The sequence below is a fragment of the Helianthus annuus genome, chromosome 2, assembly GCF_002127325.2.
Source record: "Helianthus annuus cultivar XRQ/B chromosome 2, HanXRQr2.0-SUNRISE, whole genome shotgun sequence".
Taxonomy (NCBI): domain Eukaryota; kingdom Viridiplantae; phylum Streptophyta; class Magnoliopsida; order Asterales; family Asteraceae; genus Helianthus; species Helianthus annuus.
In genome coordinates, this window is record NC_035434.2 from 170,681,979 (window position 1) to 170,703,758 (window position 21,780).

General features: G+C 34.3%; 1 protein-coding gene across 1 annotated transcript; it reads right to left on the minus strand.

The window, feature by feature from the left end:
- Positions 1–788: 788 nt before the first annotated feature.
- Positions 789–6,591, minus strand: LOC110927198 (tubulin alpha-5 chain). The gene is made up of 5 exons (XM_022170826.2): positions 6,337–6,591; positions 4,034–4,248; positions 2,988–3,187; positions 1,762–2,270; positions 789–1,271 (listed from the first exon to the last, which is right to left on the minus strand). Exons 1-5 carry the CDS (start codon positions 6,447–6,449, stop codon positions 953–955), a joined length of 1,356 nt encoding a protein of 451 aa, XP_022026518.1. The 5' UTR covers positions 6,450–6,591; the 3' UTR covers positions 789–952.
- Positions 6,592–21,780: the final 15,189 nt, after the last annotated feature.

The following is a 21,780-nucleotide window of genomic DNA, read 5'->3' on the forward strand; positions in this document are numbered from 1 at the left end:
AGTTGATTTGAGAGCATTTGGGATTAGTTTGTTTTTGTATAAAGTAAGTAATTAAATTAATATTTTGAAGTCCTTTATTCGGGCCTTATTTTAAAGTAAGCTCACAGGGGCGGACCTAGCATACGGTCTGTTGGTAGTGTAAATTTCGGTAAAATTTGATGTTTTTTGATTTCGTTACTCCTTTTTATATAAAACGTTGCTCCTATAAAGATTTTCTAGATCCGCCACTATAAGCTCACATAAATCTTTAGGGATGAAGGGATGACGATTCTGACACAAATACACAAATATAAATACGATACAAAAAGTAATCAGGTTTTGTTTTGTGTTATATCTGACGTTCAACATAGATTTCGTGTACGGCTTGACTTACTTATACATGTTACAAAAGTAATCAAATTTTGTGTTTCGGCTTGACCTAACCTATTTACAATTAGGATACAAATTATATGAGTAAATTGCTATTTTAGTCCTTGAGGTTTTACCTAAAATGTCACTTTAGTCCAAATAGTTTTTTTTCTCTCTTCCGGCCTATCCTATTTTTTACCATTTTCATCCAACCCTCTAACTCCATCCAAAAAACTCAGTTAAGTCAAGGGTATTTTTGTCAATCCATATTTATCTTTTGTTTTTGCCACTTTCATCCAATACCTTTTTACATTACAATAACACAACACCATATCATCCATCCAAAAAACTCGGTAAAAACTCGGTTAAGTCAAGAGTATTTTTGTCAATCCATATTTATCTTTTGTTTTTTTGCCACTTTCATCCAATACCTTTTTACATTACAATAACACACCACCATATCATAATTATTAATTATAATCAACTTTCATGTTCAAAGTAGTAATAATAATAAGAATAACACATGCACAATTAAGTTTAGAAATCAATCCACACATCATAGTTTCTCCACATAATCAAAAGCAACAACCAACATTTTATTTACTTAATACTCATCATCCTCACCATCACCTTCATCATCAACACCTTCGGCACCGACTTCCTCATAATCTTTTTCAAGAGCCGCAAGATCTTCACGCGCTTCCGAGAACTCACCTTCTTCCATACCCTCACCAACATACCAATGAACAAAAGCCCGTTTCGCGTACATGAGGTCAAACTTGTGGTCAATGCGCGAGAACACCTCTGCAACCGCTGTGTTGTTGCTTATCATGCAAACCGCTCGTTGCACCTTAGCAAGATCACCACCTGGCACGACTGTCGGTGGCTGATAATTGATCCCACACTTAAAACCAGTTGGGCACCTGTGATCAATTAAAAAGAGTTATAAAATATCAAAACACATCCAAACACCCCATAAGAAAATAATTAACTGTAACTAATTTCGAGTGAAATGCCTTTTTAGATTTTAGTCCTTGAGGTTTGGCTAGTTTCCGACTTTCATCCAAAGGTTTGTTTTTCCGCATCTGGCTCGTTAACTCCATCCGGCTCGTTAACTCCATCCATTTTCTTCATTAAGTCAGAGGTATTTCAGTCTTTTTTGTTAACTTAAAGGGCAATTTGGTCTTTTTCACTTTATGTAAAAAGACTGAATACCCCTGAAAAAGACCCGATTGATCTTTAAGTTAACAAAAAAGACGGAAATACCCCTGACTTAACGGAGAGAAATGGATGAAAATAGCAAGATTTTAAACCTTTTGGATCCAGATGCAGAAAGACAAACCTTTGGACAAAAGTCACAAAACTGGCCAAACCTTAGGGACGAAAACGGCATTTTACTCATTAACTTCTTACCAATCAACAAACTGAACGGTCCTCTTGGTCTTAATCGTAGCAACCGCCGCATTAACGTCTTTCGGAACAACATCACCGCGATACATCAAACAACACGCCATATATTTCCCATGTCTCGGGTCACATTTAGCCATCATACTCGCAGGCTCAAAAACCGCATTCGTAATTTCAGGTACCGACAACTGTTCATGATACGCCTTTTCAGCCGATATCACAGGGGCGTAAGAGGAAAGCATAAAATGAATACGCGGGTATGGCACAAGATTTGTTTGGAACTCAGTGATGTCAACGTTAATTGCTCCATCGAAACGCAATGAAGTTGTTAAAGATGATATTATTTGAGAGATGAGTCGGTTTAAGTTTGTGTAACTAGGTCTCTCGATGTCTAATGATCTCCTACAGATGTCGTAAATGGCTTCGTTGTCCAATAGGACCGCGACATCTGTATGTTCGAGAAGAGAGTGCGTAGAGAGTACACTGTTGTATGGTTCCACAACTGCAGTCGAGACCTGCAAACAAACAAAATGTTTTTTTGAGTAAATTTGAAGTACCCAATGGTCATAAATTAATAGAGAGTAAAATGTCATTTTTGTCCCTGTGGTTTGGCCAGTTTTGCGACTTTCGTCCAAAGGTTTGTTTTACGCATCTGGATCCAAAAGGTTTGAAATCTTGCCATTTTCATCCAGCTCGTTAAATCCATCCATTTTTCTCCGTTAAGTCAAGTCAGGGGTATTTCCGTCTTTTTTGCTAACTTAAAGAGCAATTCGGTCTTTTTCACATTATGTAAAAAGACCAAATTGAAAAAGACCAAGTTGCCCTTTAAGTTAACAAAAAAGATGGAAATACCCCTCACTTAACGGAGAAAATGGATGGAGTTAATGAGCCGGATGAAAATGGCAAGATTTCAAATCTTTTGGACCCAGATGCGGAAAAACAAACCTTTAGATGAAAGTCGCAAACCTGGCCAAACCTCAGGGACGAAAATGGCAATTTACTTACGTCATTCAGTATGTTTTTGGTCAAATGTGGTATGAACAAAACTGGATTATACATAACTGGGTGACCTATAAAAGAGTTGCAATAGTTGTATAGGCTTAAAGAAAAATGTTAAATACATTATCCCTTTTGCGAAATAGTCAAATATTTAAAAAAAAAAGCAAGTGTAACCCAAACACTAGTAACTGATTATTGTTACTTGAAGTTGTAATACTTGGATAATAATTCACCTGAGGAGAAGGGTAGATGGTGAACCCGAGCTTTGACTTTTTCCCATAGTCAACAGACAAGCGTTCCAGCAGCAAAGATCCCAAACCGGAACCAGTACCTCCACCAACCGCATTAAACACTAAAAAGCCTTGCAAACCCGTACAGTTATCTGCTAACTTTCTCACTCGGTCAAGGCAAAGGTCAACTATCTCCTTCCCCACTGAAACAATTATCAAAATTAACCAAAAATCCAAAGAAACAACTCGTTTATCTTCGTATTATTTCTTTCAAGGGGACTTGTGGGAATTCTTATTTGGAGCATAATAAGCAATTCCAAACATCCCTTAAGTGTTTCATTTTAGAGTAAAGTACACAGATGGTCCCTGTGGTTTGCACTTTGTAAGGTATTTAGTCCTTAACTTTTGCCAAAAGTACATGGTTGGTCCCTGCGGTATGCAATTTGTAACTCATTTTGTCTCTAAACGTTGGGGGCTAAATGCGTTACAAAGTGAAAACTATAGGGACCATCCATGTACTTTTGGCAAAAGTTGGGGACTAAATACGTTACAAAGTGCAAACCACATGGACCATCCGTGTACTTTTGAAAAAGAGTTGAATGCCATTTTAGTCCCTGTGGTTTGGGCCATTTTGCCAGTTTAGTCCAAAGGTTTCATTTTTAACCTGTGGGTCCAAAAAGGTTTCACAGTTGCCATTTTAGTCCACTGGGTTAACTTCATCTATTTTTTCTGTTAACGAGAAGGTCAATTTGGTCATTTTGTGTGTAATTCTGTAAACTAAAAGGGCAATTCAGCCATATATAATGACCGAATTGGCCTTCTCGTTAACAGAAAAAATGGATAAAGTTAACCCAGTGGACTAAAATGGCAACTGTTAAACGTTTTTGGATCCACAGGTTAAAAATGAAACCTTTGGACTAAACTGGCAAAATGGCCCAAACCACAGGGACTAAAATGGCATTTAACTCTTTGAAAAAATAGGGACAAATCCAAAATTTTGGTTAACCACAAGGACCATCCGTGTACTTTACTCTTAATTTTATAAGTACCTGTATAATGACCCCTAGCGAAGTTATTAGCGGCATCTTCTTTTCCGGAAATAAGTTGTTCAGGGTGGAAGAGTTGTCGGTAAGTTCCCGTCCTCACTTCATCGATGACAGTTGGTTCAAGGTCAACAAAAATGGCTCGTGGCACGTGTTTTCCCGCACTGGTCTCACTAAAGAACGTGTTAAATGCATCATGTCCAGATCCGACTGTTTCGTCACTGCAAAGTACATTAATAGTTTAGCTAAAAGTGGCATCTGAGCAGTCAATATGATGACAAAAGATTTTAATACTAGTCTGATTAAGAGTTATGACTAACAGTCTAACATATGTGTGTTAAAAGTTCATAAATTATGATATTCAGTCTAGTACCAGTTTTGCAATCAATGAAGCATGAATACAGATCATGGAAGTACCCTTGCAATAAATAAATAAATAAATAAATAAATAAATAAATAAATAAATAAAGAGTTAATTACTGTTCTTGTCCCTATGGTTTGTCAAAAATCACTATTTCAGTCCATTAGTTTAAAAATTGCGATTTAAGTCCCTGTGGTTTCACTTTCTTAACCATTTCAGTCCCTGTGGTTTCACTTTCGTAACCATTTCAATCCATTATTCTGTTAAGTACAGGGACTGAAATGGTTACGAAAGTGAAACCACAGGGATTGAAATCGCAATTTTTATACTAATGGACTGAAATAGTGATTTTTGACAAACCACAGGGACGAAAACAGTAATTAACTCATAAATAAATAAAAAAGACCATAAGCAAGTCAACCACAACTAAACTCGCAAATTCCAACCCAATCTATGCATCTGTGATTAGAATTTGTGAATTTACAAACGACAAAATCCAATCGTTCGCATGGATTGAATTACGAAATTGATGATAAATTTGGGTGTTTCCTTAGATCGCAAGTTCGAAAACACACTCTAATAATTTAATTCACGAAGATCCATCACCATACTCAGTTAACAATGAAGATATCAACAAAGATCATTGCGGTATGAACTATGAGCCATACGATGATCACAATCGATAAAATCATCGAAAAACACAAGACAAAGTTCCAGATTCCTAGCATAAGCATACAATCGTAGATATAAGTGAAATCTACAAATCTATGATTAACAGAAACCGAGAATATCAACAATGATCATTTTGGTATTAAATTACGAGCCCTACAACGATCACAGACGATAAAATCATCAAAAAACAAGGATCTCAACCAGAAACACTAGATAAAGTTCCAGATGCTCACATAAACCTACAATTCGCAGATATAAGTGACATCTACAAATCTACGATTAACAGAAACCGAAAATATCAACAAAAATCATTGCAGTATGAAATAACGAGCCATACGATGATCACAGTCGATAAAATAGTCGAAAAACGAAAGGATACAGCTCCAGATGCTCACATAAACATACAATTCGCAGAGATAAGTGAAATCTACAAATCTGTGATTAACAGAAACTAAAAGTATCAACAATAATCATTCCAACATGAAATTATGATCCATAGGACGATCACATAGATAAAAATTATCATAAAATCCTTGAAAAACATAAGCTAAAGTACCAGATGATAACATAAACATACAACTCGTAGAGATCAGTAAAACCTACAAATCTGTAATCAACAGAAACTAAAACAATATAAGCCCTAGAACGATCACAGACGCTAAAACCGTCGGAAAACAACGATTCCGATCAGAAACACAAGCTAAACTTACAAATTCTAACATAAACATATCTGTAATTACGATAAACTGATAATTGAAATTAACAAATCTGTAATTACGATAAACTGATAATATCAACAATAATCAATCCACGAGCCCTACGTCGATCACAGACGCTAAAATCATCTAAAAACAGCAATTCCTATCGGAAACACAGCATAAAGTTACAGATTCTAACATGAACATACAGATAATTGAAATTAACAAATCTGTAATTACGATAAACTGATAATATCAACAATAATCATTCCACGAGCCCTACGACGATCACAGACGCTAAAATCATCTAAAAACAGCAATTCCGATCGGAAACACAGCATAAAGTTACAGATTCTAACATAAACATACAGATAATTGAAATCAACAAATCTGTAATTACGATAAACTGATAATATCAACAATAATCAATCCACGAGCCCTACGACGATCACAGAAGCTAAAATCATCTAAAAACAACAATTCCGATCAGAAACACAGCATAAAGTTAGAGATTCTAAGATAAACATAGAGATAATTGAAATAAACAGAGGTTTGATTAAGAGAAAGTGATAACAAACCTTGGCATCATGCCATCAGGCTGGATGCCGTGTTCGAGGCAATAAAGCTCCCAACATGAGTTACCGACTTGAATACCTGCTTGACCTATGTGAATGCTTATGATCTCCCTCATCTCTCTGGATTGAAGGTTTTTGGTTGTGATTGAAGTTTGGAAACCCTTGAATTTGTTGTGTGGAGTTGTTGATTTGACTTCTTATATGCAGGGTGATGATGTGTGAAGAGTGTGCTGTATGTATAATTAATTGTATTTGTACACTCTGGCTTCTATTATTTTGCTATTAGTTTTCTTATACATGTAAGATTAAATATATTACGTATTAATATTTAATCTATAGCCATCATAATCATTTACATAATATAGATCAAAATATTTAATAACTTATTAAGATAATTAGTTGGTAATTGTTGATGGACCATATTACCCTTATTAACTAATTAGGTTTCCTCCTGGGTGCTTATATAAGGAGAATTATGTGGAGGTTAAGGGGTTACTCAGTTACACAATTAGACACACCCCATTAGCCATAACATCATTACGTTCGACCTCCTCTCCTAGCCGATATCCCTTTTCGGTTTTCTAAGTCCCCATCATTAGTCAGCACCCTAAGGAGGAACCAGATCACGATGACAAGCATGTCGAACTCTATTACTGGATTCTCCAACGCACTGTCTGCTATAACATGTATGTTTTAATGTTTTCCTTCATGTATAAACAGAACTGAACCAACAATACATATTTTACCATATCTCTCGGTAAATTTGAATCATTGAAAGACAACTAGAATATCATCGTGTTATGAGCAGAACCATTCGATTATATCCAACTCCACTAGGTAATGACGCATTAACGCCTATATACCAATTCGGGGGAAAACTCAATAAATCTAGGAAAATCTCGTTGTGAGAATTGAACCCAATACCTAATGACCCCTAAGCCTTATCCCACATCCAAGATGTCAATAGGCTATAATGTCATTGGCTTACCGTATCTCTCTTAAAATTTATAGAAAAATAAATTTAGACAAATTCCGTTTATGTATAGAACATGTACACTTAAATAAGTTATGTGTGAGTTATATTAGATGTGTAAAGATCAAATATAAATGAGTCTTAACATATAAAATACCGTTAACGTAAGAAGTGAATGAGATTTTTTCTTTTTCTTTTTTTAATTCTTTTTTCTCTACTATTTAAGAATGATGTTTAGTTGCAAAATGTAAAAATAATAAAAAAAAGTGATTTTACATTAGTAGAATAATTATTGTAGGATAATTATAATTACTCTACAAAATTACATAATTACTCTACTGCTGTAAAATCATGATTTTTTTTCTTTGACTAAAATACGTGCTTAATAAGATGGGAAAAAAATTAAAAAAAAATCTCTTATTCACATCTTACGTTAAGGGTATTTTGTATGTTAAGATCTATTTGTATTTAACCATATATTACCTATATATGTGTAGATAAACGTTTAGAAAATATATATAAACTAGTTTGATGAATTTTATGCATGTAAGATACATGTTTGTATGTAAAAATGTAAAATATATGAGCCATTGATTGACTAAAAATAATAACGGAACATATAATACGTGAATATTTTTTATTGAAAAATATATTAAAAAGTAAAAAAAGCTAACCACCTTGGATTTATGCTTTGTTTTTTTATGAAGTATGTAAGAGTTTGTCATATGTGTATGTTTGAAGTCGTTTTTACATTGAGTTCCATTCTTTAAAGGTAACGCGATAGCTACAACATGTAGGCCAATACTCTCTTTAGACACTTAAACCCGTTTGAACCACATCTAGACATAAAACGGTATGTTCTTAAATAGTGGTAGCCCTTAGGAGACTACAACATGCCTTTAAAAATCCAAGGCCTCTTTTTGAATAAGACATGTCACTTGGGACCGTTCGATTCTACTTCTGAAATAGATGTACGATTTTTTTATAATTTTTAAATATCATGATCGATACCAAAATTGATCAACTTATCAACCCCTTTTGAGTGATCAAGGGAAAACATAATTTTACCGTTTTGAGCGTAAAAAGGGAAAGTAAAACAAAAATCATGGGTGCATAAAAACAAACGTAGGTAAATAAAAACGAATTAGACATGTTAAAATATGAATACGTAAAGAAAAAAAATCACATATAAATTAAAAGATGATAATGTCGGTAAACTAGAAGACGTATAAATTAGCAAACAAGGTCTTTTTGTGTTTGTTTATATTATCAAAGGAATATAAAATCTTATAATTATTTATTTAATAATTAAAGGACGATTAACAAACTTCCCACAAATGGGTTCATTTAGGGCATACTAGAAACAAAATGGTCTTAAAATATCGAATGGAACAGGAGGACAAAGGGGTCAATTGATGATGAAACAACAAGTGGGGACTTGAAAGGTTGGCGCAAATGGGTGGGACATGCTTACCGGATCACAACACATGCTTTTCGTATCAATCCCATAGTTCTAAATTCTTCACAATTATTGGTACTTCTTTATTCATTTAAAGACCATTCGGAAGATAAGAGCTTGAAAAGGGGAAGTTACATGTAGCAATAATAGTTAGGTAACGTTGGTTTTGGAGACGAAATTAAAAAAAAAAAAAAAAAAAAACATAACAATGTTGAATACACTTAGGTAACGTTCGTTTCATGAATTGAATTTGCATAGAAATTGAAATTTGATTTTGAATTTAGGTACGTTTGTTTCAAAGAATAAAATAAGATTTGGATGGAATTGGATAAGGCCGGCTTAAAGGCAATTAAAGTAAAGTAATGGCTTGGGGCCACCACTTTTAAGGGGCCACCAAATTTTTTTAGGGTTTCTCGTGTCGTTGCTAGTTGCTGCAGAAAAAGAAGAAAGCAGGGGCGGACCTATGTGGCAGTTAGGGCTTGCCCGGGATACCCCTCAACTTTCTTGACGAAGTACAATTTATTTTTAAAATTTTCGTTTATATGTATCGGGATACCCCTAAACAAATATTAGGATACCCCTAAATGTAGATGAACTGAAATCAGACAATAATTTCCGGTCAACAGAAACGAAATCTCCGATGGAAAGTTGAAGTTGCAGTGTATGAACTATGAAGAAGATGAAGTTATAATATGAAGAAGATAAAGTTATAACTTATTATAATAATATTTAGTATTGGAAAACTCAAAAGTAAAGCCTGCAAAGTGTTGAGTCAATTTTAAAATATTCTTACAATTTAACTTTTTTTCCGTTCAAAAATGTTAATGCATATTAACTATTAACCTTTTATTTTATTACTGTAAGTTATCCGTTTGTTTTTTTACTTTTTTTGTTTATCATTTTATTAAGTATTATATTTACTTTATTAATAATTTTCGGTCTTTTTAGTTGTTAAAAGACATTTTTATTACAAGCAAAATATTATTTATAAAACTTCTAAATAACATTTAATGTTTTATAAAAAAAATTGACAACGTTCTCGTATGTGTTTGATACACCCATTAATAAAAAAATGATAACCAACGTATGTTCTAGAATATAAAAATAAATTTATATTTGGATCCTATAATTAATTAGTTTTCATTCTCCCATTTTATCAGAGAGTAAACATAATTTGGTTAACAATTTTACTTTAAAAATAGTTTTATAACACACCTATCTATACCTAGTCAGTATGTAATTTTAATTATATCTTATCTCATAATATTATATTATAATTTCTAAATTTTATTACTAACTTTTAAATTTTTTTATTCGACGCTTGTAATACACGGGTTTGTTTCCTAATAATTGTATATATTAAAGCTCATTTTTACAAGCCACCTGGGTCTTCTAAAGGTTGTCGATCTCTCACGGACGGGCCTAGGTCAAAAAAGTAATAAGGGCCCATTTTTACTAGCCGCACCGGTATCTTGAATTTTCAAGGGCGGCCCAAGGTAAAAAAAATAAGGATACCCCTGAATTTTCCTTCTAGTTCCGCCACTGGAAGAAAGTATCATATGATTTTTGTATAGAAACTAGTGGTTGCCCCGTTGCGGGGCGATGGCCGAATAATTCTCAATCGATTAAAAAACATTACTATAATTTTGCTAGGAAAAAAACTAAAACGATGATAAGACCGTAATTTTGGGCTCAGAGCAAAACTGTATTTTTTCAGGACTAATGAGCGAGTGTTAGGAAGCTCCGTGACACGGGAAAAAAATAAATTGCAAAAGTGTAAATTTAAACGGGGCAAAATCGTAATTTTGAACGAGGGAAAAATTTAAATATTTAGCTGGGAGTAAAAACGTAAATTTATTTTTATGTGGGGGCAAAAACATATTGTTAAACTGATGGCAAAATCGTAATTTTAAAGCGGGATTAAAGGTAAATTTATTGGGTCAATAGAGGAGTGTTAGGCAACTGCCTGACACTATTACGTTAGCCGCCCATTTCGGCAAATAATGGGCCAACACTGTTACGTAAATATAAGCTGGAGGCAAAGCATAAATTTAATTTCTAACTTGGGGTAAGATCGTAATTTTAAACAGGGGATAAAATCATAATTTGATAGGACCTATAAATAACTATTTTATGAGAAAAAAAAAGGGAAAAGGTGGCCGCCACTTTTGGCCAACCACCTATGAAAACTATTGCCGCCGACTTTTACAACTTACGTTTGTATGTATGGTAGGCAACTGCCTGGCACTATTACGTTAGCCGCCCATTTCGGCAAATAATGGGCCAACACTGTTACGTAAATATAAGCTGGAGGCAAAGCATAAATTTAATTTCTAACTTGGGGTAAGATCGTAATTTTAAACAGGGGATAAAATCATAATTTGATAGGACCTATAAATAACTATTTTATGAAGAAAAAAAAAAAAAGGGAAAGGGTGGCGGTCACTTTTGGCCAACCACCTATGAAAACTATTGCCGCCGACTTTTACAACTTATGTTTGTATGTATGGTAATAGTTGAAAGCATATTTGTGTAGAGAAAGGAAAAAAAAGATCATAAAACACTTTTAGGTATGTAATTTTCCTAGTTTCTATCTGAATGTTCTGCTCTATGTGTCATATTTAGTAGAATTTTTTTATTAATCTCCCTTATATATATGCTAGTGACAATTAATTTGTATTTTCCTTTGTTGTCAACGATTAATGAAATCACAAAGCTGGATAATCTAAGGTTCATTCTAGATAATCGAACTTGATAATGAAACTCATCAATCTATTTTTGTAGGAAATCATCTGTAAGACTCGAACTTGATGACACATTAAATAGTAGATTTGAATTGTAACCTGAAGCAATTAAGATGCTTGATTGAGCATGATATATTTCTTAGCTGCTTCGAATTTGGAATGTTTGTTGGTTCAGTTCTGTTTATACATGAAGGAAAACATGAAAACATACCTTTGATTGCATCGGTACAGGCCAGCAGAGAATCCAGATGTAGATGCAGTAATAGTGTTTGACATAGTTGTCAGTTTGGTCTGGTTCCTCCTTAGGGTGCAATCTAATGATGGTGACTAAGAAAACCGAAAAGGGTATCGGCTGTAGGAGAGGGAGGTCGAACATTATGATGTTATGGCTAATAGGGTGTCTGATTGTGTAACTGAGTAACCCCTTAACCTCCACATAAGTCTCTTTATATATGCACCCAAGAGGAAACCCTAATTAGTTAATAAGGGTAATTGGGCCCATCAACAATTACCAACTAATTATTTAATAGGATTGTTATATATTTTGATCTATATAATGTAAATGATTATAATGGCTACTAGATTAAATATAAAATAAATATATTTAATCTTACATTCTCCCACTTAGCCGAGTAATCATTTACTATGAGTGTTAGATAAGCCTGATCAGGAGTTAACACTCATTTTAGCCTTAAACAAGTACTATAGCAGAAAAATACAGCCGTTGAATCATTATGCGACTCAGGACCCCCATTAATCATACTATAGCCTTAATTTAAAACCTAATCGTTATGATCAAAATACGCGTAAGCCCTTTGTTTGATTTGTAACTATATTTGTCTATATGCCATTATGCTAGCTTGACATATTCTTAGAGACATACAAAATCAAACTGATGAGGAAAATTAACTAATACTTAGTCATTCATAGTACGATATGCAATTGCGCACGACTATTAATTAATACCCGTCTATGAGCTCTCTTAATAAGACTTATGGGTAATAGCCCTTCAGTTATAGGATCCTTAAGCATATCATGAATGTATTCGATACAAAACTTAGTTTCCTCAATTCGTTCATAAACGAATAATTAATTGCGTATCGAAATTTAATGCAGCACCTCTTGAACTGTTACTGTTCAAGGAGTCATGGTAGCTGACTTTATCACACTAATTCTTCAAAACATTATATGGAGTTAATAAACTTATGAGTCCACTGATAAATTTCCAACAACATTTAGTGACTATATTATGTCGTTATAACTTAGGTTGTTAATATCAGTGCATTATGACTCCTCCATGAAATAGGTTTTGTCTGCTGACATAAAGATATACCCGAAATTACATTTTAATAATCTTTGAATATCACAAAGTTAGAGTAATAAACCGGTTTCAATTCTCACTTCTTCTTCAAATTATAGCTTCTCGTTTCCTTTAAAGATATTGTAATACTCCATTAGATGCTTCACATTAATCTAGACATATCTAGTGTGTTGCAATGTGAGTAATATCTAAACGAGTATAGACTTAAACTTACATAAGGCTTCTGATTAATGAAGCGTAAGGAAATAATCTCATTTATCCTATTATCCTCTAAAAGAGAGCAATATTGTTTGTAACATATGTAAGGACCCATTTAATGTTAAACTTATGGAACGGAACTAATATCCCATTGGGTCTATCTCAGTATGTTATGATATCAATCACGTAAGAGATATCTCTGAGGTTAATTATATCAAAGTTTGTGTTAACAATGCTTTGACTTGTGTAACATATACTTGTCAAGAGAATATCATCTATATAGACAAGTTTATCTTAGTTGCTCCCACTCATTTTGAGGTAGGTTCACTAATCCACTTGATTCTTGATGAAAATAATTACGTTAGCTTTTCATCACATTATAATGTTTGCATTAACCCATACATGGATATTATTGGCTTACAAATAGAGTGTTCTTTAACCTTCAGTTTGAAGCTTTAGGTTGTTATCTAATGAACATGTAAATGTGTCAGCCATTTGTTAGGGAAAATCGTTTTAATGTTCATCTAATGTAGCTTAAAACTATTATAAGCTACTAGAACAGTGATGATCCTCAAAGAAATCTTTTGTTAGATATGTAATAAAGATTCTTTAATAATTTATCTCTTTCTGAGTATAACCTTTGACAATCAATCAAGCTTCTTAGTGTCTTAACGCATATATTAGGATTTGATTTATTTATGAACACTCTTAGGTAATTCAATCAAATCCCAAACATTACACGAACACATAAAATCAGTTTTACTAGAAAACAGATTTATTTCATTCAGAGGATTGATTGACACTAATGGCTTAATTTGAAGAGATAGGATCAGTAAAGTTTTCCAAAAATCCATTTCAACTTCATTAGGGAGGTTATGTAATCATCAAAGTTAGTAGGCTTTTAAACCTAGATGACCTCCTGAGTTGATTATTGGGTTCATTAGAAGTTTAAGTTTTATGGATTAGCTCTTGGTTAGGTTGCTATCATTTCATTCTAAGTTTGTAAGGGTTGGTGCAGTATGATATACAAGAGGTGTAATCGGAGTTAAATTCGGAGTGAAATTTAATGACACTCTTCCCCCCGCCTCTTGTATTCCTTGCAAATCATGATAAGGACTTTGACTGCTCCCACCGAGCTTAGAAATCTTTAGGAACTCAGCATGCGTAGGGTCAATGTGTAACGACCAACAAAAATCTAATAGAGAAAACAAATTAATGACGTTAGTCGTTGTGATTTCTCTTGTTGAGGATTATGTTAGTTTAGGCAAGAAATCTAAATGTGCCCACAATTAAGCAACAATGAAACTTTTGTAAGAGTAGCATTAGATTTTAAGGAGGCAAGTTATGATAGAACAGTGTCGTGATGGAGCGGTGTCTTGTACAAGAGGTGCAAACTTATGAGGTAATGTAAAATTTTCACTCCCCCACCTCTTGCAACTATTGCAAATTATTATTAAGACACTTAATGCTCCCACTGATCTTTAATATCTCTAAAATGCTACAAGAAAAGTTTCAATGAGCTACGTGATGTGGGAACCTATCACATATATGTTAGACTTTATTTGATTTCTTTAACGTCCAGATGTCATAAGAAACTTAGGGACATATTTAATAGAAATCTTATAAAGTATATGTATGAATAAATTTCTTCTAAGACCGTGGGCCATATGTGACAAAATTTAGATACAAGTTGATAGTCTGTTAAATGATAAATGAATTATGTCTGAATATTCCATTTGGAATAAGTTCCACGAATGTCAATGAATGACTTATGATGGACCCATGCTTATTCCTTAAGCCAAGGCATATTTTAGGGCTTTAACGTCATGATTTAAAATCACTTAAAATGAGATTAGATGAAAAAATCATCCTCATTAACTATGTCATGATTTCTCATGAATTTTGGTTCTAATAGATGAAATTTATAAGTCTCATTTTCCTTTTGTCAAATTCTCATTAGCATGATGACAAAAGTTGTGAAAAAGTAAGGTATCATCTAGTTTCATCTTAGTAATGTTTCTATCCAGATATTTAGAATAAATAAGAGGAGAGTTTAAGATGAGTGTGACTTTATGTTGACTATGCAAACCTCACAACCTTCATAACATTTCTTAATTATGATACTATATTCTGATTAATCTTCAGAATATATAAGGTATCGAAAAGCGTTGTTGGAAGACTGTTCATTATGGTTCTTATAGTCTTAACATTTAATTTTTGTCACTAACTCTCATGTTAGTTATTTGTCGAGTTCTGGTAAGGAAACGTATGGAACTAGAGTCAACTAATCATGTGTTAATTGGAATATTAAAATTATCAGACTTAAATATCATTAGTAAGTTACTATCTAATTAATTTATCCAACTGTTCTTTAAAATAATGGATAGTCTCGTTGCTTATGCCTAAACTAATGACATAATTATGCAGTGAGATTTTCCCTTGAAGAATCTTAACGTTGGGATTAGTATTTGTAATTTGTCTATGGACCTTAGAACAATCCTCTTTTAAAGTTTTAGTGGTTGTAAGGTGAATAACATCTTATTTTCCAGTTTCAAACATTTATTTCTATGTACATATGTTGCTTATCAACACACTCGTTATACTTTGGTACTTTTGAGTGTTATAGCTGATTTATAATGCATCAAATTGTACAAATGAAAACTTAGTATGTAATGTACTGGAAAAAATGTACTTATTTCCATGCGTAAGCCCTTAACTTTATGGGTCATGGTATTGTACATTATAATATATTCACATATACCACTTAACCTTATAATTTATAATTTTAAATGAAGACATGCACCTTAAGAGTTCTAGTGATTATTCCACAATTATAGATTAGTCTTAGGAAAAACTTAATCTGGAATAACTTTAGTGATAGCAATTATTTTAGAGAGTTCTTGATTATCATAAGAGACATCATGTTCGATTTATCCTAATCATCATGCTCTACTTTTCTTCTGTAGTGCCTTATCAGAAGAGAGCAATAGGGTTATCGTGTCTTAAGAGATAATCAATGATTTAATTTAAGAGCTAATTCTTATAGAAACTTTAAATAAAGCAAAACATTTTAGGCTTAGGAATTAGAGTGGATGAGATATAGATTTATAGAAGAAAATTATAGTGAGTAAAAATATGGGTACTAAGAATAAGGCAGACAAAATGATCACAAAAACTAATTGAGGATCATTAATATAAGGATCATTATGTGAAGAGATTGTGATACGTCTATTACTAACATCAAAATAATAGACTACTTAAAGTTCTACTTAAACGAAGACAAAACAGCTTTGGCCAGAAGTGTAATCATTTAAGCATGTGTGCAAAGTGGTTGTAACAAATCAGCTTTGGCCAGAAATTGAGACAATCGCTTTAGTTATGCACTTGTTAAGTATGCCATCTATGAAGGAATTAAATCAGCTTTGGCCAGATATTAAAACATTCATGCTTATGATGCACACTTAACATAGCTTTCGTAATACTTGAACGATAAGTAGATGTATCAAGTCAGCTTTGGCCAGAAATGATATATCAAAAACTCATTCAAGTTAAGCCATTTTGGTTTTGTAAAACATTATCTGATCCTCATTAATTAACTAATTAATTACAAAAACCAATCATTTAATAGCAAACCACCCGTTAGCGCGGATCGAACTCCGCGGTGAGTTCGCTGGGGTTTGCAGGGGGACAGCGTGCCCCCGCACGGGGTTCGGGGCGGAGCCCCGAGCTAAATCTTAGTTCACATTAAACAGCCTAAAATAATGAGGTTTCGAGTCAGGTTTCGACTGAGTTATGAGATCTCGAGTCAGTTATGAGGTCTCGAGTCGCAACCTTGTTGTCACGAGTCGGAACCATGGTCTCGACTACTATATCTTATGAGATCTCGAGTCATGATGAGGTCTCGAGTCGCAACCACGGTCTCGACTCGCAACCTTATGGTCTCGAGTTATGATGTTATGGTCTCGAGTCGCAACCTTTGTCTCGAGTTATGACGTTATGGTCTCGAGTCGAGACCTTTGAGCCCTTATGATTTCGAGTCGAGACCTTATGGTCTCGAGTCGAGATCTGTTGGTCTCGAAGCTTCCTGTTAACAGCTGTTTATTGTGATAACATAACTGAAAATTCGAAATCTAAGGGATTTTATGATAGTGTTTCCTGTTTTAATAATGATTTAATTTTATCAAATATTTCAAAATCATAATCTGTTTATCTAATAACAGTTTTTCGAAATCTTTAGAGGACAAAACAGATCAAAACCAGGAAAAAACACTTAATAATCCGAATCATATTCCAAAACATAATAGAATTTTCGAATTTTCTAAGAACAAGTGATGAACCCTAAAAAATAATGCTTAATTCTGGAACCCGAAACCTGTTAATTAAGCCTTCTAAAACAGATTTCGGTCATAAAATTTCCCATATTGGTTTCGAGTCATATTATTTACCAACTTAATCATTTAAACAGTGATATTGAACCACTCGAAACCGGCTGTGATGTTTATAAATTTTACAAAATTCTGTTTTCATGATTTCAATCCCAGATTTAATGGATACAAGAACAGAACTGACTAATCAACATATGCTCTGATACCACATGTTGGTTCAGTTCTGTTTATACATGAAGGAAAACATGAAAACATACCTTTGATTGCATCGGTACAGGCCAGCAGAGAATCCAGATGTAGATGCAGTAATAGTGTTTGACATAGTTGTCAGTTTGGTCTGGTTCCTCCTTAGGGTGCAATCTAATGATGGTGACTAAGAAAACCGAAAAGGGTATCGGCTGTAGGAGAGGGAGGTCGAACATTATGATGTTATGGCTAATAGGGTGTCTGATTGTGTAACTGAGTAACCCCTTAACCTCCACATAGGTCTCCTTATATATGCACCCAAGAGGAAACCCTAATTAGTTAATAAGGGTAATTGGGCCCATCAACAATTACCAACTAATTATTTAATAGGATTGATGTGTGTCGGTGTGTATATAATTTAGATGTATATTTAAGCCCTTTTTACACTTTTAACCAAGTTTTAAATTTATAAAACACGATATTCACTAACACTAAACACACATATGGGCAAGTGCACCCATCGTGGACGTAGTATAGTGTTGGTAAGATACCGAGGTCGTCCAAGGACACAAGAGCTTTTAATACCGGTTTATCCTCAACGTCTAACCAAATCAAAAAGTTAGAAAAATGTTTTAAACTAAGAAAAATAAAAACTAACTAAATGCTGAAAAATAAAATAAAATAAAAACAGATAGACAAGATGAATCACTTGGATCCGACACGTGTATTAGTATAACCTTTGATTATTTTCGCACTTTTGCACTTGTTTAAGAGATTATCTTAGTTATTGTAGTAGGCCCCTCTTTTGAAGGCGACGTTACCCTCAACCCAGTAGTTTGAGTCAGCAAGGATACAATCCTAAAGGGTCGGATTATTGAAAGATAATGAATTAAGTTATTAATGCAAATTATGGTAGGCCTCGCTTTTGGCGGTGACGTTACCCTCGGCTAAGTAGTCTGAGTCAGCAGGGATACAGTCCTAAATAGCCGGGTTATAGTATTAATAGTAGTTAGCTTATGAGGGGGTCAAAGAGTTTGGATCCCCGCCATCCAATACCTATGGGCATTGAAGGAGATCCTACTAAATTTGACCCAGGTCCCAAGCAGGACCTCTAAACACTGAACAAGGGCAAGACCTTTACCAAACCGTTCCCTTAACCCCCGACCAGGTAGCCAACATACCTCCATATAGACCGTGGAGATATGAATGGTGAAAATCTTTTATTTTATATAGACAGTAAAATAATGCCAAGACACCACGGACAAACGATAAGGAAAGATCACCTTCAACATAAGTAACTAGTTATTAAAGTCATTAATACAAAACCAAATAAAGAGTGCAAAAGATTAAAAATAAAAAGTATTATACTAAACACTTGTCTTCACCAAGTGATGTAAGAGACTTAGGCAAACATGGCCTTGATTGTCAAGAACTCTTACGATCAATCTTGGATCCCGAGACGACTCACACACTCTACGATGGACAATGGATGATGGTGGTGGATGATGGTGTTATGGTGGTGGTGGGTGGTGGATGAAGTGTGAGAGAGGTGGTGTGCCAAGGGATGAGAGAGAATGAAACCAAGCTCCTCTATTTATAGGCTGGACAGAACGCTGGACACGGCCCCGTGTCCGCTGGACACGGCCCCGTGCCCGTCTGACACTCTCTCTCTTCATTAATTGTAATTGCGAATTACAATTAATGCGCCTGCTGTACTTTCAACACGCCCCCGTGCTCGCTGGACACGGCCCCGTGCCCAGTAATAGAAGCTTCTACTGGTTTGTCTTATCTGCTGCTTCCTGGGCACGCCCCCGTGTTCGCTGGACACGGGGCGTGTTCAGACTCTGTTTTCTTCTCTTTGTCTTGGGAGGTGCCGTTGAGGGTCCGGGCAGTCCACTTTTGTTCCTTTTCTTGTATTTATGGTAGAATTAGGGGTCTTTTTGCTTCTTTTGTGATTTTGAGCTCATTTCATCCTGAAAATACAAAAGGAAGACAAAAACACTCTTTTTCCAACATTAGTACTTAAAAAGGGTTAGTTTTATGCCTTAATTGATGTGTTTTATATGTTGCATTTTACACACATCAAATACCCCCACACTTGAACTTTTGCTTGTCCTCAAGCAAAACTCTTTTAATGTGGCTTACACTCCCAAATGGAATAGGTAGAAGAGAAGTTTTTTTAGCTTGTCCTAGAGTGTCGGGAATCCAAGGTTTGTATAGGTTTTATTTTTATTTTATTTACAATCCTATTCGTCATGATTTATTTTGAACTTTTCATAAGATAAACTACTTATTTGGGCATAACATGCCTTTTTAAAATTCCATTTATATACAAGTTCACATACCTCACGGGAGATCACTCAATCACTCGGCCGAAGGTGTATATTTAAGTGAATCGCTCGAGAGCGGCACAGACTTACGTTTTCCATAGGCTTGCCAAGCGATCAATCCTCCTCCTTTTTAACTTTTTACCTTTGTAAATATCAAGAGGACTTTTGGGGTGAAGGCTTGGGTTTAAAGGTGGGTAGTTGGTTAGTGGTTAGTAAAAAGGGCGAAAATCGTAACAAGTGTCGGTTTTCATAAAATACCTTATTTTTAGTGACATTTATTTTTGAAGTATTTCTCCAAACAAGCTTTTGTAGCTTTTGTTTGTTTTTGACTTCATTATTCATATATTTTTTTTTTCCGTCACGTAAAGGGTATGTTTATGAAAAACCGAGCTTGTTACTAAAATAAGGGTGAAAAAATGAAAAAGGTTTTTGGTGGGTAAAAAAAAATTTGTTTTGGGGGTAATGAAATGAAAGGTTTAGGCTCAAAGGGGTTTTTCTAGGGGGATTTTGGGTAGGTAAAAAAAAATGAAAAATAATGGTTTTGAAAAAAAATAGTTAGTCCTAATGCCTCCATCATTTACTTACTTGGGTTTAAGTTGGTAAGGACCGGGAATGTATCGTCGTGGCAAGTTCTAGATTTGTAAAGACCGAGCGGCTATTCACACAAGAAACGAAAAATGAGCATTTAATCTAAATATGTATATTTTTATGCTCAATAAAGGCTCAAAACTCACTTTTGTGGGAATGGGTTTTTAATGTGACCAAGCATATATAATCGAATTTTTAACTAGACTTGTTATACCGTTTCATAATTTTCTTATGTTAGTTCTTTTATTCACGACGCTATCGGTTGTAAAATAAAAAAAAATATAATCCTTTTATAACTTGTTATTCCCAACTTAAACTAAGACAAGTAAATAAAAAATGAAAAAGTTTTTGAAAAAATTTGGGGTGTTTAGCGGTTCCAATAGAGTTTTGTGTAAGGCTTGTTTTAGGATTTTGCAAAATTTCAAGGTTTTAGCATTCCCCCCCACACTTAAATTACACATTGTCCTCAATGTGTCCAAAAATAAAGTTTTTGGTTGATTAGAGTATGTAAAAGTGTGTTTAAAAACAAAGTTTTGTGTTACTGGCGCTCTGGACACGCCCCCGTGCTCGCTGGACACGGCCCCGTGACCAGTAATAGAAGCTTCTACTGGTTTGTCTTATCTGCTGCTTCCTGGGCACGCCCCCGTGTTCGCTGGACACGGGGCGTGTTCAGACTCTGTTTTCTTCTCTTTGTCTTGGGAGGTGCCGTTGAGGGTCCGGGCAGTCCACTTTTGTTCCTTTTCTTGTATTTATGGTAGAATTAGGGGTCTTTTTGCTTCTTTTGTGATTTTGAGCTCATTTCATCCTGAAAATACAAAAGGAAGACAAAAACACTCTTTTTCCAACATTAGTACTTAAAAAGGGTTAGTTTTATGCCTTAATTGATGTGTTTTATATGTTGCATTTTACACACATCAAGGATTGTTATATATTTTGATCTATATAATGTAAATGATTATAATGGCTACTAGATTAAATATAAAATAAATATATTTAATCTTACATTGCATCTGAATCCTTTCTGCATTATGTTGTTGAACTATAAAGAACTTGATCTATATAACTTACATATAGAAAAATTCACGCGACCTGGCCGTTTTGCTAGGCTTAGGTGACCATAAAGGGCCCCAATTTTGGTGTTCGCTTCGGGCCCCCAAAAAGGTTGAGGCGGCCCTGGAATTTGAATGTAAATTCTCTTCCTTATGTTGTCGTTCAATTCCAATTTTTTTTTTGTTGAAACCAACAAAATCAACATTCCAATTC